At 36.8% G+C, this 26,642-nt stretch overlaps 1 protein-coding gene across 2 annotated transcripts in view; it reads left to right on the forward strand.

Annotated features, from left to right (window-relative positions):
- The window catches only part of flrt2 (fibronectin leucine rich transmembrane protein 2), a 48,879-nt gene extending 24,461 nt beyond the window's left edge, over positions 1-24,418 (forward strand). Inside the window, exons 1-2 of one of the 2 annotated variants that reach the window (XM_065257398.2) lie at positions 15,343-15,922; positions 17,751-24,418. In XM_065257398.2, coding sequence (XP_065113470.1) covers positions 18,097-20,082 — 1,986 coding nt within the window. In that variant the 5' untranslated portion in view covers positions 15,343-15,922; positions 17,751-18,096 and the 3' untranslated portion in view covers positions 20,083-24,418. Of the gene's footprint in view, positions 1-15,342; positions 15,923-17,750 lie in introns of those variants that run through there. The other variant, XM_065257399.2, reaches the window with a different exon arrangement.
- Positions 24,419-26,642: the final 2,224 nt, after the last annotated feature.

Raw genomic sequence — 26,642 nt, forward strand, 5'->3', positions numbered from 1 at the left:
GCTGTTGTGCCTCATAAGGTCATAATGTGGTGATATTAAATTATAGTGCATACAAAAAAAGATTGATTGAAAGTGCAACTTTGTAGATTTTCAAACTGTTTTGCTGATAAATTAACAACCACTTATTGGTCCAGGTAACATGTAAAAAGAAAAAGAAAATATACATGAAAATATATTACCATATATGTGATTAATATTTTGTATAAAAACAATTGAAGTCCATCAGATGTTCTCACTAATATAGTAAATAGTTTTAAAAGCAGGGTGTCTGATTTGATCCAGAAAGTTAAAGGAATATTCCATTTTCTTAAAAGAAAAATCCAGATAATTTACTTACCACTATGTCATCCAAAATGTTGATGTCTTTCTTTGATCAGTCGAGAAGAAATTATGTTTTTTGAGGAAAACATTGCAGGATTTTTCTCATTTTAATGGACTTTAATGGACACCACCACTTAACACTTAACTCAACACTTAACAGTTTTTTCAACAGAGTTTCAAAGGACTATAAACGATCCCAAACGAGGCATTAGGGTCTTATCTAGCAAAACGATTGTCATTTTTGACAATAAAAATAACAAATATCCACTTTTAAAGCACAACTTCTCGTTTAGATCCGGTCGTCATGTGCTAGCGTGACCCGACGCAATACGTCATCACAACAAGAGGTCACAGAGGACGAACGCGAAACTCCGCCCCAGTGTTTACAATGTGGTGAAAGAGGACCGTTCCTACGTTGTTGTATGTCAACTGATACTAATTAATGTCTTTGTGTCAGTTTATTGTTTAAAATGGTCCGCAAATGTGCGTTTTATATATGTAACACGTGACCTCCCTACGTCACTACGCATTTACGTTAGGTCACGCTGGACCGAACCTAGACAAGAAGTTGTGCTTTAAAAGTGTATATTTGTTATTTTTATTGTCAAAAATGACAATCGTTTTGCTAGATAAGACCCTTATGCCTCGTTTGGGATCGTTTATAGTCCTTTGAAACTCCGTTGAAAAAAACTGTTAAGTGTTGAATTAAGTGTTAATTGTTGGTGTCTAATAAAGTCCATTAAAATTAGAAAAATCCTGCAATGTTTTCCTCAAAAAACATAATTTCATCTCGACTGAACAAAGAAAGACATCAACATTTTGGATGACATTGTGGTGAGGAAATTATCTGGATTTTTCTTTTAAGAAAATTGACTATTCCTTTAAGCTGTTTGAAAGTCTCCTCGCATCCTAATAGCAATCACTATGTTAAAGTGTCTAAATGTATTTGTAGAAATATTTGTCATCTGTGAAAGGCATAGGATAAAAAAAATGTCAACAAATGATTGAACTTGGACTGAATGCAATTATTGGACACACGCAACTTTTGCTCCTTTTCTGTGAATGTGTTTTGCATGCCACTGTGCACCGTTCACGTATCATACGTCATCAGCGCGTTCAATTAGCGTACAATATTTATCATGTAGACCGTTCATGTAGACATAACACGTCATCAGCGCGTTCAATTAGCATACAATATTTATGTTTTCAAAAATACAAGCAAACTATTACATCCTCACAACCAAAAATGTGCTGTATTTCTCACTGGTGAATAAGACATGAATGGGCTTTTGGTCTGTGTGCGTTTATGTGTTTTGGAGGAGGTGTGTCTTTGGATGGGTGGGATTGTGATTTCAGTGCTGCTAGGCTAAAGTTAGCCGTTTTCAAATTCAGATACCCTTCATTTAACAAAGTTAACTCTTGAGTTTAGCCTCACCCTCAAGTTTCACTCAAGTTTTTGTACCAGGCTCCTTCCAGCTTCTCTAAATAATGAACACAGGTTCACTATCTCTTCATCTTAAGTCGCAGTGGCATGAGGACACGAGCCCTGCCGTTCAGCTCTCCAGAACAGTGCAATTTATCTGAGGTGCCACACTTTGAAGGGTGAGAAAAAATATTTAAATGTGCGATGCAAGCCATGAATTATACAAAGGGCCCAGATGCACACTGACCTTGGCTCCCTTTAATTTCTCCTTTTTTTTTTCAACTCCTTTGTCCGCCTGAAAATAAGTATGGGGAAGAAAGAGCGGCTGGAAGGAAGAACAGAGGGCATTCTGGTTCCCCTCTGTAGCAGTCAGCTCAGGATGATTAGCAATATGTCATGTGTAATGTCATGCCTCAGTTATTTCTGGGTGGACTGGTGGTACTAAAAACAGAAGTAGAAAAGAAAAAGTTCCAAGGACCAACATGCATCTGAGGGGCCATACAGCAGGAGGGGCCAATCGATGCTGTAAATCAATAAACTTTATATCAACGCCTACAGCGGCCTAGTCGGTGCAGTGAGGATCATAACATAAGACTTCACACAAGTGTATTTTAACACCAGTATCAATATATCCCAGCATTCCTAGTGACCTTCCCCAGGAGGACTTTTCTTTAAATGTCCACTCTCTCTGCAAGGAAAAGAAGAGAAACGCACTGTTTTGTGCTAAACCACAGGGAGCAGATGGAGGTACAGATTGGAATAGAGGGGGTTTTTGTCTGAGCAAAGCCATATGGGGGAAAAATTTTATTTGCAGATCTTTCTTACATTTTGCAGATGAGCGTCACGATAAGGGGAGATCATAAACAAACTATCCCAGGAGCCTCTAAGGGCGTGCAGCAAAACAGCTACCTCTAAAAACAAAATACTGGAAGCAATTCGCATTTGTCTTGAGACAAGGGAACTATCTGGGCAATTTGTAAAATGTAAACAACAAAACTGAATTCAGAGCTAGCAAAAAAGAAACACTGTCTAACTGGATCAAGTTGTATAAACAGTCTCACGTTCACACCCTTGTTGAGACATCTTGTAGTCATTAATCGTGAACAATGGCAACACAGATACGACACAATTACCATAAACGTGAACGGTAACTCCAAAGCACAATTAGTTTTAGCACCTTAATCACTAACTTGGATGATGGGAGTGCCTAAAACAATGAACTCAAATCAGACATGGCTTTCAGGTGTGAAATTACATTTTTGAAGATGTAATCTGAGATTAACAGAATTATTAGACTGCCAAATGAATTTTATTGTGGGTTGTTATCAGTTCTTATAAATAGCAGTTCATCTCTATGTCTAAACAAGTCCTTTAGAGATTTAAAAAAATAATAATAATTTAATCTTTACTGGTCACCATATGAAAGCTATTTTCTTCTCCACCTTCTGAAAAATAAACACAAATCAGTTAAATCAATTGCCTTTTAACATGATACGAGCAACACTCCAATATGAACATCTAATGATCTGTATTGGAGCTTTAAGCATCTAGAGCAGATTAGCAAAGAGTATAGTATTTTTTTTTAAACTGACTAATTACAACCAGATAATTCTCAACTGTTTTTTTTTAAACATTCTGTTTATCAGAGAAATAGACTATTTATAATTTCTTCTTTGGCTTGATGGATTAGAATGCTTAATCAATTGGTCATTTGCAGAAAACAAAGAAAGTCTGACCATAGCTGTGTCCCAATTCAAGGGTTGCGACATTCTAAGAACGCAACCTCAAAAGACGAGCACTTGGTCTTTGAAGGTGGCCGCCTCCGAAGTCCACAGAGAGAACTGAAATGAGATGGTCTAACCTTCGGAGGAAACATAATTTGCGACACCTGCTGTACGCTCCCACCGCGCCTTTCAGCGGGACACAGCGAAGATGGAACCAGAAAAATATTAACTTATCTTATTACACGGCTCTCTGGAATGCTTGATTCTGATTGGTCAGTTGAGACATTTGCAGGTTCGTTCTTTTCAAATAATAACCGCTCCAAAGTAATAACGCATAGCCGGTACTACTTGTACGATTAAAATCGCTCCGCGCCAATAAAGATTACTGTTTGGCGCCATCTTGTGACAAACACTGGACAACCACAAAATTTTGACATTAATTTTAACATGTACGGAAAAAACAAAACATTTAAACAGTGGATAGAAGAACGAACAACGACAAGACACAGAGATCTCACTGAGACTGAACTTGACAAAATAGAGCATGACAGCTACGAAGCCAACACACAAAAAAATACAGAATGAGCATTAAAACTTCTCAAAGACTGGCTAAAAGAGAAAAAAAAATGGAGACAGACAAGTATGAAGCAGAGGATCTTAATAAGGTATTACGATCATTTTATGCATCTGCGCAAAGTTTTGCGGAATAATATCAACCTCCTAAGACCTGGATGTGGACATCAAATTTTTTGTTGTTTGCACCATAATTCTGTGTAACTGGAACCTGTTGTACATTGCAAAAAAATATTTTCAAAAAAAAAATTTCTTAGTATTTTGGTCTTGTTTTCAGTAAAATATCTAAAAATTCTTAAATTAAGATGCGTTTTCTTGATGAGAAAAATGACCCAAGAAAATAAGTTTAGTCTTTAGATCAAAAATATCAAAGTGATTTTGTGCATAAAAAAGCAAAAAATCTGCCAATGGGGTAAGCAAAAAAATCTTGAAAATTTTTCTTAAACACTAAATTAAGAAAAAATTCAAGAAAAATTGCTCTTCCCAACATATTTGGTTATTATATTTATTGGTTCTTCCTATCCCCAAAATAGCTGGTAGAAATCTAAAAAAAAGACAAACCAAAGCTCAGGTCTTAAGCCCTATTTGGACGGGATTAGTTTTCAGGGTTAGATGGCGTAATATAATTTTACTACAGGACGTCAGTAATATTGATGGTCAATTCGGATGGGATTAGAAATCTCAGTAAAACTTTCAGAAGTGGGAGGGATAACTCGATTGCGCAGTGCATCACTTCTCTCGTTGTAACGTGCACATTACATTTCTTCTTGATATCAGATGTGCAAACAACATGACACAGAATAGGAAAAAGTGAAACACTGCGTTTAATTTCAGTTTGGGGAGAACTTCAGTTTCAGAAACAGTTCCGTGCTTCTGAGAAGTAAATCTGACTTTTTTAAGTTTGTGTCATTTTATTCAGGAATTTGCCAATTGTCAGTAATTGCCACTGACTTGTTTTTCCACCTAGAATGCAAGTAAATGCTTCTTAAATCGCTTTTATATTTGAAAGAAACCCACAAAATAACAGGAAATTATGCAATTTACGTGGATATTTACAGCTGGTCTATTCGCCCTAGATTAGTATTACCTCAGGTAATTTCTCCGGACCTTTTTACAGAAGGTAAAAGTCGGCGTAATCTTTACTGACATTTACAGACATGGAGCATTCGGACAGGACAAAAATCATTGAGAAGCTCTGAAAAAAGTTGCTTTACCCCACCTCCTTATGTAAAACTAATTCCGTCCGAATAGTACTGTAGGAGCTTAATAACAACATAACATAATACTAAAGCAACGACAAGAACCATATTTTGCTAAATACACACTTATATTTAATAAAGGTGCCAATTATTTATTTTAAAATATGCAACCATTATATCCAGCCATTACAGGCGCGCAATGAATCTTGGTATATTCTAGGCTGTGTAGGATCCATTCGTTCTATCCTTAACAACGTGGAGAAATAAGGACGCATTTTGAGGCTTAATTTTAAGCATCCTTTGATTGGGACAACTTTACTTTAATTACCCTGCTGTGATGCAATCAGTCTTATGTTGCGTAGAGGCGGCAAAAACGCGCTGTTCGCGCATAGTTGGACGCTTGAATATTTGAGTTCACTCATTTCATTCACACATGAAAACCGCGCGTGAAATGCTAGTCATTCGAGAAATTCACGCGGAAATTCGGGTCATGGGAGGGGCTTCTCCGACTCCGCTGAGACTAATACAGCAAGGTCCTGATTGGTTAACGTGGAGAGGAAATCTGGCGAAGTTCAGATTTTTCAACTGGCGCATTTCCCGCGGCAACGCCATTCACGGGGCGCTTACCGTGCCGCAGGATCATAATCCGTGTGTAATTGCGTCTTTGCATTGACTTAACATGTAAATCAGCCGCGCTTGCCGCCTCTACCGTGGCTGGTGTAAACGCAGCATTAGAATACGTCCTTAGAAGGCCTTGCAGCCTTTGAATTGGGACACAGCTCATATTTAGCACTGCAAATTGGAGTAGGTTTCATCCCTTAGCATACCTTTTTGGAGTGTTTACTAAATTAGCGCCCCTAATTTAACAGCAGCAGGTGAAGTCACAGAAACGGTTGCCCTAATACATTGTGGGGTTTAATCTGCATGATAATCTGAGATTCCTGTAGCTCTGTAAAGCGCTGTGCAAAACGTGCAAACATCATGGGCTCAATCCCAGGGGAAAGTATATGGTATATATTTAGCAGTATCACAAAAGTATACTTTGAATGCACTTAAAAAAAGCATCTGTCAAGGGCAAATAAATTTTGCAGTGTATCAGAAAAATTGTAAGGGACCACCTCATCTTTATTTGCAGGGACAGTCATAAGTCATTCATGACAATATATGCAGCACGACACGAGTAATTTAAAATGCCAGTTAAAGGGTGTTTAACTTAAAATGTAACTATGTTGTAATAAGTATAATTGTACACATGACCCATGGGGTTATTCATTATTATCCGTTGAAGGAGATCCGTCTTTAACTACAATTTAATAAAGTCAGCTTATAAAAAAAAGGTCAGGATCAAAAGTGCAGAGTTTAGCTCTATAATTAAAATCATACTCCATAATTAGATTTTCAAAGATTTATTATCAAAACAGATATTTTATTCCGCAAAATGCAATAAATCCATGACAAGTTAAATGCTATAAATCTATTAAATCAATATATAAATGTGCATTCATCTTTGCCATGTTTATTCATTTATTCATTTAGTTGACTTGTGGTATACACTGATTAAAAAAATAAACATTAATGGCATTAATCAAACACTTACTTTGTCATATTAAGAACACTGTCATTGCTGTGGTCATTCTTCGTATGTCGTCGCCGAACTTTTTCAACAGCGATCAGCTGTAAAATGTTTTGGTCCTGCTTGATTTTCGTTGACTTCTAGTAAAATAATGGAAAGTTTTTCATAAGATCCCCTGGATTCAATGTGTTAACATGAGAGAGGCGTAATGCTGTCGTGTGAGAACAAGCAGCAGTCAACATTTTTCCGTTGCCCGAGTGGCTTACTTTTCTTCCCCGCTGCAGAAAACCACCACAGGTTTATCAATGCCATCAAAGTATTATTTTGGTTTTGTTTGTTTGTTGATCACAAAGTACAAAGTAGATGAGGAAAACTAGGATTCCGTTTGTATTTAACGCACCACCATTATTGTTTACAATGCGTGGAATGATGCGCTGTGATTTGTTGAGCCGATTTATTGCTTTCTGTAGAGAAGGAAGATGGCCGTTTATCGAGTTTTGGGGAAAAGTGAGAAAAGATGACAAAATAACACTGCGGATATTGGATTTTGCATAAAATTAAGAATTTACTTTTTAATACTGACCTGATACAATACTGATTTAATTTTTTTTAATGCCGTTTATCGCGTTTTGGAACAAAACTCTTTAAATATTCCAAAGAAGCAAGATATGGGCAATTGTCCAGAACGTCATACTTACATATCCCAATTTGTCTGTGTAGATTGCCACTCTGATAACAATGCAACACCCAGCTATGTGAATACAGGTCTAGTACTGGTGACCTGGTATGAGGGTTAAGCAAGTCAGAAGATCTCGGCAGTACCACCGGGAAAATCCACCCCCCTCCGACTTAAGACTTCCTCCTGGCTGAGCTCAGCAGAGGGAAATTTGCAGCAGATGTGACTTCAAACGGTAGAGCTCCTCGCAGGATTTGGGTGCTGGATAAGGCCCATCCTCTCACTGCCTCTCTGACCTCTGTCTTACTGTCTTTCTCTGCCAAGTCCGTAGGATAAAGCAAGGCCTTGCTTGTTTTGGGTCTCTGTTTTTACAGCTTGCTGAAGCTGTTTCGCTCGGCCGAGTAAAATATTGCAAACTTTGACTGTCCTCTTGTGAGAGAGGCTAAGCCCATTAAGCACTTGTTCTCGGAACATCTGGTGAAGATGTCTTTGTATGTGCTAAGGAAATGAGGATTATTTTTGTACTCTTTCTATAGTGAAGTATCATGCCATGAGTTCAGGACACAGTATCGTATGTATTTATGCTTATAAAGTCACCATTGGTTTGTAAAGTCAAATACAATATGTGCATTTAAACAATCAAACAGCACGAACATTTTAAACTACTAATCACCAAGTGTGCAAGTGGGCATCTTTTTTTTCCTGTAGTGCCCTAATTGTGGATAAGGTCTAGAGGGTCAGGGAGTGAGGGCTTTGATCAAGATTTTAAGCTTTGCTTCTCAGACAACCGCTGAGTGTTCAACTACCAGAATAAATGTGACCTGAAGCTTATTATTTCCATATTATAAGCAGCAGAACATAAAACTCTCTATAACACAGAGGGTCCCCTTTTAAAATATAAGATGTTGACTGAACTCAGTGGCATGCTATGAATCATTAGCATTAGTAAATAGTTAGGTATCACTTTACTTAAAGTGGTGTTTATAAGACACGACACGTGTCATGAACATGAAGGAGATTTAATGCACATTTGTGACAACTGTCATTAAGTGTCATTCGCTCAATTATGTCATTTTTAATGCAAAGATGACAGTTTTTGAGATGTCTTTGTTATGACAACTTGACATTAACCAATACATCATAACTTGTCATGACAAATTGACATTACCAAGACAACATCATTTGTCATAAATCTGTCATAAACATGACATAGCTGATCAATCATCAAAATTAAGAAACTACCTAGCTTTATTGGTTAACATTACATTCAACTGTCATGTGGTTGGTTTTGATATTGGCTCTCATGAGGCCATTATAATTGTGTTTGACCACTTTTTACCAGTGATACAAATTGAACTTGAAGTGTTAGTACTCTGTTTTATAACAGTGTCATAAATATTTTTCTTGACCTCAACTACAGTGGTACAAATGAAATGTGTCATTAAAATGTCATTAAGTGTTAATTCTCTGTCAAATCGTTTTATAATGGTGAATAATTTTTTTCAGTTTCCTCCAGGTGTTAGAGAAATAAAATCAATCATTCAATAATAATAATTATTAAAATTGATTAAATTGTATTTTATTATTGGAGACAGATTCACCTAAAATTAAATGAAAACAGTACAATGGTGGGTTGCTGCAAAAAAATGTTAATTAAATTAAATTAATTTTAAAAAATTGTCTGTTTTTCATCTATGTCAGAAAATTCCAGAACCCTCTCTGTGAGGAAGGACAAGCTCTGTTAGTTTTGTGCACATACATAAAGTTAAATATAATCTTTTGACGTGTCTGTTTATTAACAATTAGTATAATTTGATGACTACATGTCCAGGCTAGATCCTTTAGATCCTTCAGTCGGAAGCTTCTCGATGTTCCACGGTGTTGGCGTAAGAACAGAGGAGACTGAGCATTTTCAGTGGTGGCACCTAAATTATGATGCCTAAAAGATTTATGACAAGTTATGTTGTCTTGGTAATGAAAAGTTATGATGTATTGGTTTGTCAAGTTGTCATAACAAAGACATCTCAAACAATGCCATTTTTGTATTAATAATGACATAATTGAGCAAGTGACACTCAATGACAGTTTTCATAAACATGCATAAAATCTCCTTCATGTTCATGACATGTGTCATGTCATGATTATGAAGGTGTCATGTCAGTCTTATGAACACCCCTTCAAGTAAAGTGTTACCTATAGGTAATTTATTATTTGGAAAGCATTGTATTTAATTGTATTTATTTTATTTTATTTGTATAATATTTATATTTTAATGGGTAGACTGAGCAACTTAAGGCTAAATAGTTTTAATTATGTTAAACTTAAATACCATGAACCCACACTCTCTCACTAATCTTAAAGTATTACCGTACCCTTGTTCGTAGTAGGTGCCCCATAAGCACAAATGCGAAACTTAGCCTATATGTTAGCTTTGGCATGTTTGGCCTCTCTGCTATGTATGGCCTACATTTTTAACCTTTCATTTTTATTCTTTTCAGTTAAAAAACAGCATCATTCAGATACTCATAATTCACTTTGTATTTTTGTTTGAACACACTACATAAACAACAGGTATTGAATAATGCATACGTTTGTTCTGTGCAGTTGTCATAGTGTGGATATAAACATGATTTAAATAAACTGATGGTATTGACTCCTAACTGGGAAACTGCATGTGATGTTATGTCCTATTTACTAAGATCAGTTTATTTTCAATAAGGTAGGAGACACTATTTTGGTTAAAAATCCCCACCCTTCCTTGTCATTATAAAATAACACTTGCAATTGATTGCCAGATCAGGCATAATTAACTTGAAATAAGGCCCTAAATAATGTTTGACGTTTTCCCTTCCACTGGGTAAGGGCCTACACTGTCATTATAATGTAATAATGTGTACAGTAATGTGACCCTTTATTAAAATGTACAGTCTGACAGAGTACTGTATTGTCATATTCTGGGCGCCGTGCAAGCCACTATGAAAATAGTTAGTGAATATTACACTCTTTTGGGCTTTAGAAAGAAAGCTTACCCTCATGTTTTTCTCAGTTTCACCCTAAGACAAGAAATAACTAAATGTTTATAACTGCACACATGTAAAACAGGGCGATGGGATGAAATTTTAATTAAAAAAAATTATATAATTGATAATTTTTATATAAAATGATGGAATTGTTCAAGTGCAAATAACCCAGCACTGAATTGATCGGACTGTGGGTAGCAATAGTTCATAATGAGTGAGAAGAGCAGCAGATGTTCGCTACTTTTATTTATCCATCCTGAATGTGTGATTGTCCTTTAAATCAATGTGTCCCGACAAGTGGGTTGGGGCCCACAGGGGGGCCTCAGCAGATTTCCAAGGGGGCCTCAAGATGATTTAAAATGATAAAAATTAGACAAAACAAGCATTAAAATAAGCTAAAATACACAAAAATCAAGATGTTTTTTTGTATTTTTTTGGCCATTTTAGTATCGAAAATACATCTGTCTAGTCATTCCAAGCTCTAGTTAATTTTATGTGGAAAAAAAATTGTGAGTGGGGGGCCTTCAAATATTGTTGTAGGCAACTAGGGGGCCTTGAAGTGAAAAGGGTTGAGAACCACTGCTGTAAATGACGCAAATCAGTGTAGCCCTGGTAGAGAAATCATTTGCGTATGAGCACATATTGCCTACAGACGGACAGGTAGGCAGGATCTTCTCACAAAGGTCGTATTCCAGGTGTGTTTTTCTTGACTTGTGTGGAGTGGAGATCAAATGACTAAACTATGGCTATGTTTACATTAATGCGTTTATCCTTTAAAACGCGTTACTTTTGCTACGTTTACGCCTTTCATCTACACTACATCACCGTTTTTGACCCTCATAAATGGATTCGTTCGCAAACGCTGAAGACCCTGTTTTAGTTTGAGAACTCAGACGTTGCTCTGAGTGTAAATGAACGTAGACGGAGTCTTATGTAAACGAACAGCTGATGTTAACCTGACAACGCATCATTTTCAAAGTAAAAATTATTTTATTCATGTAAATGTTGGTTTGCAACGGAGGTTTTGCCAAAAATAGTAAACATCTACCAACCAGCTATAAACGCTATATCGGATTGTTTTAACATGTATCCTTATAGATAATGTCTGTTTTATATTAATGTTTGAGTATTGTTGGGTTTAATGTGTTTTAGTTTTCTTTAAACTTAGTTAGCTTACGAAAGATAGACTGTCATTTTAAACGCCATATAGGCGTTGTAAAGGCCAATATGAAGGGAGAATTGTAATGGGTCAGACATTATTTTTGAGTTTAATTTAAGTTTTGTTTGCTACTTTAAAATGAATTTCGTTTCAGATAATTTGTCTCTTAATTTTAATCGATGTTTTGTTGATAAGTTTTGTGAATATAAATTAATAAAAACAATAAACTCAACGTCATTAATATATAATGCTCGTTTAGGCGCTTGCGCTTTTAGCTATTCTGTGTTGCTAGCGGAGGACGTGCACGGACCTCGCACACTTTTAAAAATTAATGCAATAAGCATTTCTGGTAGGCTAAAGCAATACTTCACCTCTTACTATGTTTGATTGAAGTTTGCATTTGCTAAAATTTATTTTTGCTTCAAGTTCGCTACTGTTAGTACTGTTCACTTGAATGCTTTCTTTTTAAATCATAAAGACCTTTATGTTTAGTTATAAAATCAAAATTAACCTATTAATCATATTAATATGTTGTAGGGGGGAGATAGAACAGTATAAGACTTTCCCAAACACATTTTTATAGGTTCAAAAATAGTGTCTGTTATAGTTGCCAGCAAAGGACCCAGGTATGACTTTTTGTCAATATCGCACACCCCTAGGCTGCGTAAATGCGCAAAGGTAAGCTATTATTAGAGTAATAAGTTATTTTACACTTTTATGCGCATGCCCAGTTACATGATTGGTCATGTTTCATGGGTTTATGGTGGTGTATAGTGTGGATGAAGATTCTTTTTAAAATGCCAGTATAAACGAGGATCGTTTTCATTTTAAAATGCCGTTTTAAAACGCAAATGCTCTAATGTAAACATGGCCTATGAGTGCCTCAGCTTTACAGCTAATTAGCCAAAAGACAACTACAGTTAACTTGTGTCTTGTTAACATGACTCATAATGTTATAAGTTTTCTTAAGTTTAGATAAGGCAAACGTAACAGATTTTAGTTTAAAAATGAGTCTAAAATATCTTGTAAATCATTCTGCAGTGTTTTTCCCCACTATTTTTGAGAGTGTTCCCTGTAAAATTAACAAAATAGCAGCAAGACTCCTTTTTTAGTGTAAAGAATTATAACGATTTACTGCCTTGAGCAAAATAAACAACCAATTATTAGTAAAACCGTCCACTCTCTCCTTGGCACTGTCGTTTAATGTAAATATATTTGAAACTAGTGGCACAGAAAACGTGCCCTTTTTTTACTTGAGCATTTGCACCTCTGTGCCCACTATTTTGCACTAAAAATACCTGCAGGTATTGATATTGTCCTACAGGTTGTGGTCATATGCTGTAATGTGTCAGTGTAAATCCTGTAAAAGTAGATCTGTTTCTAACAGAAAGAATCATGTAATATATATATATATAATTTGTTTAAGGGGGGCTACAAGACATTGTGCCCAGGGGCCTTCGAATTCTTAATCCCGGCTTGAATAATAAATATTGTTATTGTAGTTAGACCATAATAAATGTGTGGTTTTAATACAAATACCCAAAAATTATTGTGATTACCGTAAACCAGTGGTTCTCAAACTGGGGTCCGGGGCCCCAGGGGGGCCACGAGACGGTGCCAGGGGGCCCCAGTTTTATGATATTTTATAAAATTTATTTATCATTTTATTTTATTTATCATAAATTTTGTGTAATTAAACCAAAAAAATAAGCCTACTAACCAACATCACTACTTTGTATAATTTAATATGTTTTGTTTAATTAAAATGTTACATTTTAGAACTGTTTTTGTCATACATTTTCTTTGGGGGGGCCGCAAAGGAATGCACCGTACACAAGGGGGGGCCGCACGCAGAAAAAGTTTGAGAACCACTGCTGTAAACCATGGTTACTTTTTATGGAGATAAAGATGTTCAACATTTAGCCGTTTTAATTTGAACCCAAGCATTACATAAATTATAAGGATAACATAAAACATATGAAAATAAAAATTATCCGATAGAAAAGGAGGCAAGACTGGGTGTGTGCAGAGGAAAAGTATGTGGTCCGCTTTCTCTTAGCAGCTGATCAAGGTAAACATAAGCATTAAACTACTGTCTTATGATAAAAATATTCAATATTTAGATCAATATCAATAAGGGAGATCTGGGAGGGTTGTGATTTTGACAGTTCTGTCTTTATCTTGGAGTTTTAAGCCAGTGCATTCAAAATATGATTCAAACTTGTCATCAGTGCTGCTCATCTGAGGGGCGCTAATTCAAAATATGTGTTTGTTGTGTCATGTGAACCATGTGCATCACGTGTTTTGTCAAAAAAAGTGCCTGCTGCACATGCATCAAAACCGTTTATGATAAAAGAGACGCTCACATTCACAAAATACGCGCAAGACACTCCCTTAACATTAAACTCTGATTACGCATGAAATTATGTGAGTATCTGGCAAACGCAAGCGTCTCTTTTATCATAAACACTTTAGATGCGTCTGCAGCAGGCACTTATTTTGACAAGACACGTGATGCACACAGGATCTCTCGATTGGGAAAACACATATTTTGAAAAAAGGAACCACACACATGACGGGCTACATACAGTTGTGCCGAACTTCGCATTGAGCGCCCTCGAAAAAATAAGTCACAGGCCTCCACTGCTAATCACATGTTTTTGCTATTAAATTATGTTGCTGTCATCTTTGCAGCATAAATCGAAAATGGATGGTTTACTTTTAATAAGAAGAGTAAAATTTTTCAATTCACCAGGTTACTTGTAACACCCTGTGGTGAGATTTAATATTAAAATATCCACCGGAGTGATATAAAACATTATGAAATAAGGATTATGACAAAAATCTGACTTTAACGTGTAAAAATTAATAACATTTTAATAAATAAAAAAATAAATAAAATGGGCAAAGCCTTTTTTTTTACTGTGATAGTTATTGCCACAATTGTGTTTTAACATGTTTCACTGATGTTACAACTTACCCAGAGTATTGTAGCCATTAACTAGCTCACCTTGCAGCTAACAGACAAAACACAATATATCCACAGACACAGTAAAAAGTATTTAACTTGAGTTTCACTCCAAACCAGGCATTGCTATCACAAAAATAAATAAACCTCAAAATAATTGTTTCCCTTCTGAAATTTTCTTATTACAGCACTGTTTATCTACAGGAAAACTACGTAGTGTTTCTGTATCAATAGCATTTTGCACTTCAGCTGTTGTTAAACCTTTACCTGTGAGCAGAACCAAACCTTAAGCCACCATAGATTGAATAGCGGCCTCTGTAGATTAAAATGTGCATTACATTTTGAGTTTAAAACAATTTAATGCGTTTCTAATTTTAGAAGGCATACTTAAGACATAAGTCTTCATAATCGTGTTTTCCTTTTAAATGCAGCTCATCTCTTACGAAAAGGTACCCTTTTTTTGTAGTTAGAATATTTTTCGATTGATTTCAATAGGCAAATGGTTTTACTGCAGTTTTTTAAACTGGTTATTTTCGTAATAGATTATTTAGCGTGATCAAATCGTACTAGATAAAACTGTGATGCTGATCATTAAAACATACGGACACTAAAAGCGAGCTGTTATTCGTAAACACACAAGAAAGTGAATGTTAGTGTCATTTTATCCTCGCCTGTAGTCTCTTCACTTAGGACAGTGTGGGAGGACCGACCGAAAAACGGAGTGCAAACCAGAGACAGGGAGAAAGAGTGTGAGTGAAAAGCGAGAGAGAGAGAGAGAGAGAGAGAGAGAGACGGTATGCAGGAAACGGAGTAGGCTATACCAGCGCATTTTTCTCTGTAAACATCTCCCGGAGATAGGCTATATTAGTGTGAAGTCTTGTTTTGAAGTGTGGTGGTGTGATACTGTACATTGTGACGTGGATGTATATTTTTTTTACATTTTTGGCGAGTTTACCGTTTTGGGTGACGACTGCTGAAAAAGTGGATGATGTAAATTAGATTTTTCTATAAGTTAAAGGTCTTGTTGATGGTTTCATGAAAACGGGATCAGAGGGAGCCGCGGAAAAGTACTGACTCGCGGACATCGAGTTCCCCAGACGGGAGTCAGTATGCTGTCAGACGGAGCTGCGGGTAGAGAGGGTCTGGGAAGCGATTTCTTAACGCACTATGTTTTGGGAATGGCGCTGGATCTTTTTGTACCACGCGCATGAAGAAAGGTGCAATTGTTCAATGTGCTTTAAGAATTTAGCTGTATCTCGGATAAGGATAAAATCATGTTTGATAAGGTAGGCTGATTTTTATAAACACCATAAATTAATCTCTGGTGGATTAAATATATTTACCAGTCGAAAGCCAATAGGTTGTGAATGACGGCTAAGCAGTGAGTTAAAAAGTAATCACACATTAACGACTGCTCTTTTTGTCATGTCGCCTAGCTTTTGTGCATCGGGAATTTCAACTGTTATGCTGTTTAATGTGGGTTTATCCGCGCACTCTTGGGTATACGCAAAGCTTCCTTTTTTATTTTTATTAATATATCTGAAAACATATATAGAGTTGCAAATAGTGGATAACTAATGTGATTTACACTATTAAAAATAAAGATGCTTACGTTGCCATAGAAGAACCATTTTTTTTGCTAAATGGTGCCATAAAGAACCTTTAACATCTGAAGAACCCAGAAAGGTTCTGTAAAAAATGTTAGTTATGTTATAAAAAAACGTATGAAAGAAATGGTTCTTCTACAAACATTTAACTAAATGGTTCTTTGAGGAACCAATAATGTTTTTCTTAATGAAAAAAAAAACCTTTTAAGCCCCATTATTTTTAGAGTGTATCTGGTCAAACATCAATGCGTAATGGCACCAGTTCTGTTCTATTTTCACGTCTCTCAGCGCTTATTCATTCAAATTAAGAGTCTTCACTGCTCTCTGGAGTTAACCTGAACAGCCTCGAAATGTTTTATCAATTATACTAACTTTTTTGTTTATTGTAAGCATAATCCATGGCAGTAGTGTCCAGTGCGTGCGTAGTGAACGAGACAAGGTCAGCATTTAAAGTAGGCTTATATGATTGAATAACTACCAGGGACATGTCGTTGTACTGAGTATATGGACCTTTTTAAGAAGCTATTTGATATATCACACATCTCCCTTAACACATCTGAGTAGCCTGTGCATGGTCAGGACACAAGGGGTGATATATGGAATATATATATATATATATATATATATATATATATATATATATATATATATATATATATATATATATATATATATACTAATGTATATTCTAGTTAGCTGTGCCCAAAAATTCTTTTTAGGAGGGTCAACTACAAAATGTAATTTTTTTGTCTGTGTGAAATATAGCATACACAGTTTTTCTGTCCAGGTGCAAAATAGAAGTTTTATCCACTCCTGATTAAAGGTTTGCAAAAGAGTTTATTCTGATTTCCAGTCTTTAAACATGTCACAGTTTCAACTCACCTAGAAATTGACTGAACAAATTCAAAATCTTTTTGCTGAGAGATGGGTCTTTTACTAAAAATGGCTGGTTGTATCGATCATTTATTAGTAATGCTAAATTAGAGCCCAATATTTCACAGGCCGTATTTGCCATTTTGAGCGCTGTAGAGGACAATCCCTCCACTAGTCCTTCAACTCATTTGATTTTCTCCCTTGAACTACACATGCTTTTAGATGCGCCATGAAGATGCCATATGCAATATCCTAGCTTAATTAATTTTACTAGCTTAATTATAATTACTTGTAAAAATTATAGAGTTTTTAACTCGCTATTAGTACAAATTGTATTTATTTATTTGAAATGCACACAATATGATACTATTGCATATTTTATATATATATATATATATATATATATATATATATATATATATGCATATTATATTTTATATATGCATATGCTGTAAGTTGTCAATATGTTTATATCCAGATTTCTTTGATTGTCTTTTGTTTATGTAAATGATTGTCTTTTTATTGTGTAAAATTGGTTGGTTCATGTATGAAGGCTTTTGTTTGTGAGCCTATAACATTTTGATGGTTTTTGCTGCTACTGTATACATTTTAATTCCTCTTATTTTTTAAACAGGTCCCTGGACCCAAATGTCACATCTTCCGGGAGCAGCTTGGGCTGGTGCCCATCAGCACTTGACAGCAGGCTGGGATGTGGCCAGTGTGACTCCATGCTCCAGCGCACCCTCAGTCACACCCTGCTTGGGCCCTGCACTGAACGAAAGGAGTTCTGGAATGATTTGATATTTCAGCACCGATGGCTTAAGTGAGAGAAGCCTGCACTTTAATGAGACCACCTCTCCAGACAAAGACTAGAAATTGTCAAGGATTACACAGTAGTATTTTACAGGACTTATTTTTTCCTGGATTTATTTTTTATTCCCTCAGATTTTGTCATTTCGTTCTCCTCCCTTTTTTTCATTATGGAGTTTCAAGCTGGATTTTGGAATAACGATTGGACTTCATTTCTTCGCTTTTGGTTGACTGTGTTATTAAGCTTGCACGTGCAGTTCAGTCCTATCTCATCCTGTCCCGAAGAGTGCCGTTGTGATAAAACATTTGTTTACTGTAATGAGAGGAGCCTGACGTCTGTGCCTCTTGGGGTACAAGAGGGATATAAGACCCTCTTCCTACACAACAATCAGATCAACAATGCCGGTTTTCCATTGGAGTTACACAATGTTGGCTCTGTGGTGACTGTTTACCTATATGGAAACCAGCTGGATGAATTTCCCCTCAACCTTCCCAAGAATGTTCAAGTGCTTCACCTGCAGGAAAACAACATTCAGACTATCTCCAGGGCAGCACTTGCTCAGTTAGCCATGCTAGATGAACTCCACCTGGATGACAACTCCATCTCCACTGTAGGGGTAGAGGAGGGGGCTTTCAGGGAAGCTGTCAGCCTCAAGCTACTTTTCCTCACTAAAAACCATCTGAGCAGCATTCCTGTTGGATTACCGGCAGATCTTAAAGAGCTGCGATTGGATGAAAATCGCATTGCTTACATCGATGAGGATGCATTTCAAAATGTGACCACTCTACAGCGACTGTTGCTGGATGGGAATATGTTAGAGGATGAGGCTATTGCTCCTGGGACCTTCCAGGGTCTGCTAAACCTCAAAGAGCTGTCCCTAGCACGCAATTCACTCACCACTCCGCCATCATTGCTCCCTGGTGCGTCTCTGACCAAACTCAATTTGCAGGAAAATCAAATTGACAATATTGATGTGAAAGCCTTCTCCGGCCTTAATAAACTGGAGAGGTTAGATATCTCCAACAATCGTCTTCAGTTTCTTCCACCAGGTGTCTTTGATGGCTTAAGAAACCTGAGGCACCTCAATGTGAGAAACAATCTCTGGCGCTGTGATTGCAACATTAAGTGGGTCATTGCTTGGCTGAGGTCTCTGCCGTCTGCAATAAATGTCCGTGGGTTCATATGCCACAGTCCGGAGAGGGTGCGTGGAATGGTGATTCGAGAACTTACCTTAGATGCGATTGACTGCCCAGCGGGCACAGTGTTGCATCCTTGGCCCACCCATTTATATCCATCTACATTGCCACCACGCAAGACCAAAATTATCACCACCTCTAGAACTGCCCACTTCACTACCATTTCATCCACTGCTTTTTACCCCTCCTCAGCCAATCCCACACCCCCAGTGCCACATTTACCTCCCGGGCCCCTACCTCCTTATGAAGACCCCTTAAAAATGTCCTTCAATGTTGTCAACTCTACCCATATTGATGTGAGCTGGGAATCTTACTTTACTGTGACAGCCTACAAAGTGACATGGGTGAAGATGGCGCAGACTTTAATGAGTGATATCACTCGTGAAACAACCGTCCCGGGATATCAGAGGCGGCTCAGTCTGACAAACCTGGAGCCTCAATCTTTGTATCGCATTTGTGTGTATGTCCTGGATACTCTTAACACTTACAGACCAGGGGAGGATACGATCTGTTCTGAGGCTAAGACAAAATCCACATCTGCATATTCTGAAACAGAGCAGGCTGCACAGCAAGACAACACCTCAACGCTCCTATTGGCCGGAGTGATAGGTGGGGCCGTGTTGGTGGTCTTAGTGACACTTCTGAGTTTGTTCTGCTGGAACATGCACAAAAAAAGCAGGTTATCGTCGTCATCCAAATGGAAATATAATCATGGCAGGAGAAAAGACGACTACTGTGAGGCCGGCACTAAAAAGGATAACTCCATCCTGGAAATGACTGAAACGAGCTTTCAGATAGTGTCTTTAAATAACGAGCAGCTTTTAAAGGGGGACTTCAGAATTCAGCCCATCTACACACCTAATGGAGGAATTGGCCTTAGAGACTGTCACATTAGTAACAATAGCATTGCTTACTGTAAGAGCAGCAATGTTCCCAGTGTAGACTTCTGCCACACATGATGCTTTTATACGTATGCAGTCAATATACTGTACTGTACAATACACACACACATATATATATATATATATAAATATATTTCCAGGTGCAGTCAACATGGTAATTTATATTATGGAAAAATATGTGGAATTCTGTTATATTTTTTATTCTTCGTAAATATGAAATGGTTTTATAATACGGAGGCTCAGACGGTTTGGCTTAAGGATGCCATAGTTGTTTTGTATAATCTGAGCTTGTCAGCTACCTGCTGCAGACACAGTCCACAAATTCGCCTCTTGACCACTTTTTGATCATGAAAAACCAAAACATGCCCATTTTTCACACAACAGTAGTATAGATAATACAGTGGACAGGAAACCTAAACACTGCTGATTAAGCTGCAGCTAAAAAATGAGCTGAGATTCTCGTCGTCTTATTTCCAATTGAAGTGCACTTTCTTAATGGAACAGAGAGCGTAAGCAGTCATTCAGGAAATGAGCTTTTGTAAAAATCACATTGCAGAGGAAAAAGACCACTGATTAACATCTTGGAGTTCGCAAAGGAGGCCAACAGTACATGTGGTAGGGAAATAACTAAAAGGAATTATGTGCAAGCATTTTCCAAATCATGTTTCATTTGTCCACCAGGGGGAAGCATGTTTCAGTGCATACAGAGGAGAGCAACTTATTAGACAGAAAACACTGTCTAGCCTTTTCTCTTTGGTTGGAGACTTGTTGTCTTATAACTCTTTGGTAATAGGGATATTCAAAGTAATATTCAAATGGACCTCTTTAGACATACTGTGTTTTTTGTAATGATGAAACATAAAGCAGACAACAAAAATGACAACTTACCGTCTTTATCATTTGTTTCTGTGAATTATACATTTTGTGCATTTGGCAGGCTTTGTATCTGAAACAACGTAAAGTATTTGTGTTCCCGGGGAACTGAACCAACAATTTTGACGTTGCCATACCTACATGTGTGATGTGAGCTTGTTACATAAAGCCCACTTTGAATCCCTTTGCTTTCAAATGAATCTTATTATGAGCGTTTAACAGCAACATAATGGACATCAATTATCTAGCCTTCCCTTTATTGATCAAGACCCATTTTTAATCATGTATCACATCAGGTGGGACGATGGATAGACATTAAACAAAAACCTTTTTCAGAGAGAAAAAAAACAGAACTCTTTGTAAGAGTTTCAAATCTCTGCGTGAGTGCAATTAGGACTGTTTTTTTATCGGCCCACCGGTTATCCAGGACAGAGAGCCAAGTTTGGAATGCAGGCTTGCTGTGGAGTATTTATCATGTGCTCTTATTCATAGACTTCTTGCTTTGATTTTGTGGACAGAGTACAGAATCCCTGCTGCATAATCCCTGGTCCAAAAAAAAGAGAAGAATGCAAGGGTTATTTTCGCTTGGCAGAACTATTCATGGTTGGGGAGGAGTTTATAGCTTTGATGAGTTTTAATCAACATGATCTCATGGAAAGTCGTGTTATAGTCACGAAAAATGTAATTAATTTATTTGTGACCATGGCACAAAATTCTGCTTTTTCGTGCTTTGAGCATGAATGTCTTTTTTTGTGTCACTCAGCACGAATTTCTATAAATAGTTTTTCGTGGCACAACTTTCTTTTCGTGTCATTTTATGTATTGTTTATTATTTATAAATCATTGTCAGATTTGGGGTATGGTTTAGGATGTACTTTTATGTATTGGTTTCTACATGTTATTCTTCCGCTTTTAAAACTATTCTCATCTGAAGTTGGGGTTTGGGTTTTATGTCTAAAAATGTAACAGAAAGTGATTCTAACCCCAACCGATAATGGTAAAAAAATAGGAAAAAACTATGAGAAAACAATACATGAAATTCCACGAAAAAGAAAGTCATGCCATGGACACGAAAAACTATTTATAGAAATTTGTGCAAGAGACACGAAGAAAGCTGAATTTTGTGCCATGGACACGAATAAATGAATAAAATTTTCCGTGACTATAACACGACTTTCCGTGAGACCAGTCTGGTTTTAATTGATGGAGTTAACCCTTCATCGCCCTCTAGTGTGCCACCAAGTTCAGATTACATCGCTGGATACCTGTTTACATCTAAATTTCTTTTGGCATTACCCTAACAAACAATGCTTGATATCTGTAACTAATATGTCTGCATTTACATAGTATTTCAGTATGCTTGCAGTTTGCATAGACTATAAACATACATGCTTTCTCAGTAGCACATGCAAAATTATCTCTGAAAGAAAAAAGGGCTACTGCACTTCTGTGGTCAGGAAAGTTTTCAGCATCCAGTAAGCCAACCACTGCGTCTCCGATTCCCTTGAAATCTGGGAACATTCTTATCTAAAAGGCCTTTTAAATGATGTGTACTTCATTAACTATTTAATTCAAATAATCTGGCCAACGATAATGCCACCGCACAGTCTGAAGTCCAGTGTGGCTGTTAGGCTTGGGTTCCCTGTGGTAGAAGAGACTCAAATAAGTAGCTGTGAATTAAAACCGATTGAAAGAGAAATCTGCACCAAGCGTCCCTCTTTATAATTTCCAGTGGGATGTATTTGTACCACTGAGCCAGTTTAGAGTGGGTTTTGGTGGGTCATTAATAAAACCAGAAATGTTTTACTAAAATGTAATCATTTTATCTCTTCCCATGGGGCCTGTTCGCACCAAGGACAATAACTGTAGCTGTACATTTTTAAATATTTTAATTTACAACAATTAACAATATTATAGAGAAACAATATTATTGGTATCAGTTACAGAGCGATTCCACCTGATGAATGTTTAAACATTGACTGCCAATCAGAATGCATTTGAGTTTAAAGGGCTCGTGCATTTTTCATGGGCAGCAACGTAACCGTTGGTGTGTATGCTAATATAGTTATCCTAGTTACTGTTCTTGGTGTTAACCGTCCTTTACTTTTACCTAGCAGTACTGTATGACTTATTGTGGGTAATTTAAAGGACTTGACATCATTTAAACAGAGGTCTCAGACAGATTTTCAAGCAACAATTGAACAGAAAGCACATTTGCCTGAAAGACATCAATAGATGTCATTTCTAACAAGTCAAGGTTTGTCCTCCAGACAAGAATGGCACGTTGTGATTCATTGTGACTAACTGCACAGCTCGTGTGGCATACATTGTTCTTTATTTTCTATGGATGAGCTGAAACCACAGTAGTGGTGAGATGAATGTATTACACAAAAGAGATTGTGAGCAGTGGTTCCTGCCCTTACTCATACTCAATAGTCAGTCCATCTCTTGAAAGAAGCACATTGATTTAGCTTGGGATAATTAGTCTGAATGACCATGAGGTTGGTGGAACAAAGCACTACAACAAATTTGGCTGAATATGTCTTAGATCTGTGTGTGTCCCATTCATAGTTTTTGTAAGAATATATTTTTTTTCATTATGTTTTTCATTACTTTTGGTTTTTCATTACTTTTGATAGATACATCTGTAATTGGACCTTATTAAAAACAGGCCTAAGAAAATTGGTTGACAGTGGTGTGACAGTATCAAAGTTTAGCTGATTTTAACAAATGTGGCCCTGCTGGGAAAAGAAAACCCTTCTAAAATCTATGTTTTTTTGTGTGTGATTTACTGTTTTCTACATAAAATCATCCTACAACATGTAATGAACATTCTGAAATATAATCTTGATGCACTCTTAACAAAAATGCTGGGTTATTTCCAGCGTTGGGTCAGAAAGAGATGAGCCCAGCAGCCGGGTTGAAATTAACCCAGAAAATGTTTATATTTGACCCAACAATGGGTTAAAACCATCAAGCATTTTTTTAGAGTGTATCATCTTAAATATTGACTCAGAAAATTATCAAAAATTGAAATTAATGGTTAAAATAAAACTTTGATATTCGTAATCTCATAGTTAGATTATGAGACTTTAGTCTGGAACAGATGAGTGGTGAGGTGAGTGACGGTTCATTGTGATAGTAACCTGAAAGCCATGTTATGTTGAATAACTGAGCCAGAAAAAAACATGTTTTTTAGTATTCTACATCTGTTGTTTTTTTGTTAAGTTTTTTAAAAAAAGGGTCAGATTTAAAACAAAACAGTCTCATGTTAAAAGGTATTGTGGGTAAGATGGGTTTTGAAATTAGAATTCATTGGGAACCAAAGTAACTTTTAATTATTATGTACATTTCTTTTATTTTCTTTTGTTTGTTTCCACTACTATACTGTTGCTGTTGTCTCATGTATGTGCCTTGAAATAAACTTACAATGTAAAGTCCTTGAAACCTTTAAATGTTTTTGCACAAGTTGTAAATAGAGAAACTGAGCTTTTTTAAATAAACAAGCCATCTGAAATAAGCTGTGATTTTACTAGCATGCATTTTGGTTTTAATTTATTTTTCATGGTGTTTGATGTTTCCATTGATGTCCAGCACTGTTGATAAGTGGGTGGATATGTTTGTGGATTAATTTTTTTTTCTAAGCTAATTAATTGTGGTCTGGAATTTTACTTAAATCGTCTTGTAGGTAGTTCAAAGTGAGCTTAAGCTACAAAAAGGAAACCAATTTTGTTTATCTGATGATAAGCTAATTTAATTGTTGTCTATACTGTGCATAATTCGAATTTTTGGGAATGTTTGTTTATTACAAGCCTAACAAAATACACTTAAAATCTATTGACTTTAGACTGCACACATTGTCTTCCTGATATATGTCACATAGCTCAATTCTCAATATAGAGAGTTTATCACCAGGATACAAACATAAAGCACCTTAAAAATTATTACATGCAAATCTGATTAATATAAAATTAATATAAAACATACCAACTGATGATACTCGTTAAAATTTGGCATGCTTAACATTAGATTGCTTTCCAATAAAGAGCCTATTGGTAATGAAGTCATTATAGACCATAATTTGGATGCGCTCTGCTGAACAGAAACCTGGCTTAAAATAAATGATTTCATTAGTTTAAACAAATCTACCCCGCAAGATTATTATTATGACCATGAGCCTCGCTTGAAGGGTAGAGGGGGTGGTGTTACAACAATCTGTAATAAAATGTTCAGTCAATCAAAATTCTGAGTTGTTGTATGGTTCTGGAATGTACTTAGATATGGCGTAGTAATCAATTGTTTAAACACCGCATCCACATAACATCTACTTCGGTAGCGCCGCCCACTGGTTCGCGCAAACTGTATAGTAAATTAAAAAGCAATGCTGTTCCTTCAAAATTGGATCCGGACTGAATAGCACAGAAATCTTATGTAATCTTATTACACAAACTGCGTTTCAGGCATCAAAATCGTGTCTACGGTGCCTAGTTTGCCGCTTGAACAGTTTGAATGCATTCGCACGTGTAGACGGAAGTAGACACGCGAAAAAAGAAAGCATTTGACGCGCGTCATAGGCAAAATCCGCTTTTTGTGGGAGGGGCAAGTGCTATGCGGTTGTCTGTGTGCAAGATGACTGATGTTGATTGTGCATTTATCGAGAGAGTTACCGGTTTGTATTTGGTAACCTTACTATAGGGGGAAAATAAATGCAGTGGGTCGATAAACCTCACGTGACTCAAAAGTGAAATGTGTACTGTATTACAACTTACCAATTTGCCTGATGTCCTCACTGACACTCTTCCAAGCGAGGTCCTTTTTATTCCTGTCTCCTGTATAGAAATAAGAATTTGTGTCGTATAGCTCCGGGTGACTACTTACGGACAATATCAAGCGTTCCTTCAGGTTGAATGAGTGACTCTGGGCGGGGCTGCCGCCACAGCAGCAAGCAGGCTCCTGATTGGTTAACGCACGGCGAAATTCCGCCAAAGTTCAAAAATTTTAACTCGGGCGTCAGCCAGCAATTTGTGTCAAACACAAAATGCACTACTAGACGCACAAATGAGGTGAAATCACATCTTCGGCGCCGCGCTAAACGCCTCATCCGTGCTGCGAGAGCTCCAGATGTGGGTGAACGCATCTTTACATTGATTTAACATTGAAATCACTCGCGCTTCATGCCTCTACCGCGGTTGGTGTAAACACAGCATTAGAGATCGCTTGATATGTCCTGATTGTGTGTGACAATTATGTCTAACCACATAGTTAGTGATAAGGACTTACCATGCTGTAGCATTCTTGGTATTAATGTGTCTGTGGTCAAGCCGGCCACGGTTTCAAAACACAGTCAAGCGATTTAAATTCTGATGTACACTTACAGTGTTGTTGTTTACAATCGTTTCTAGGGCCGTCCCATTTGAAGACTTGTTGGGTGTTTTTCAAACGCAAGGATGTGTCCTAGAGAGGCTGTTTCCTTCCTAGTACAGTCCTTCTGATGTTTTATGGTTAGAGTCCTCCACAACTTTAAATGCTAGAATCAGGCAGTCTAAAAAATGTCATTATGGTTCCAGCTGCTGTGGTCTTGTCATAAAAACTTTAAAGTAGGAAGTTGAAGATAATGCAGTGTATTACCACAAAAAGTTACTACAACTTTCCATTAATTAGGTCAGTACTGTGAATGAGAATCATATATCAACCGTTTGTGGAATATTTTATTATAGATTGTAGCAAAGTGAGGTTTGTGCTTA

This window comes from Paramisgurnus dabryanus, chromosome 12 (genome assembly GCF_030506205.2).
Source record: "Paramisgurnus dabryanus chromosome 12, PD_genome_1.1, whole genome shotgun sequence".
NCBI lineage: Eukaryota > Metazoa > Chordata > Actinopteri > Cypriniformes > Cobitidae > Paramisgurnus > Paramisgurnus dabryanus.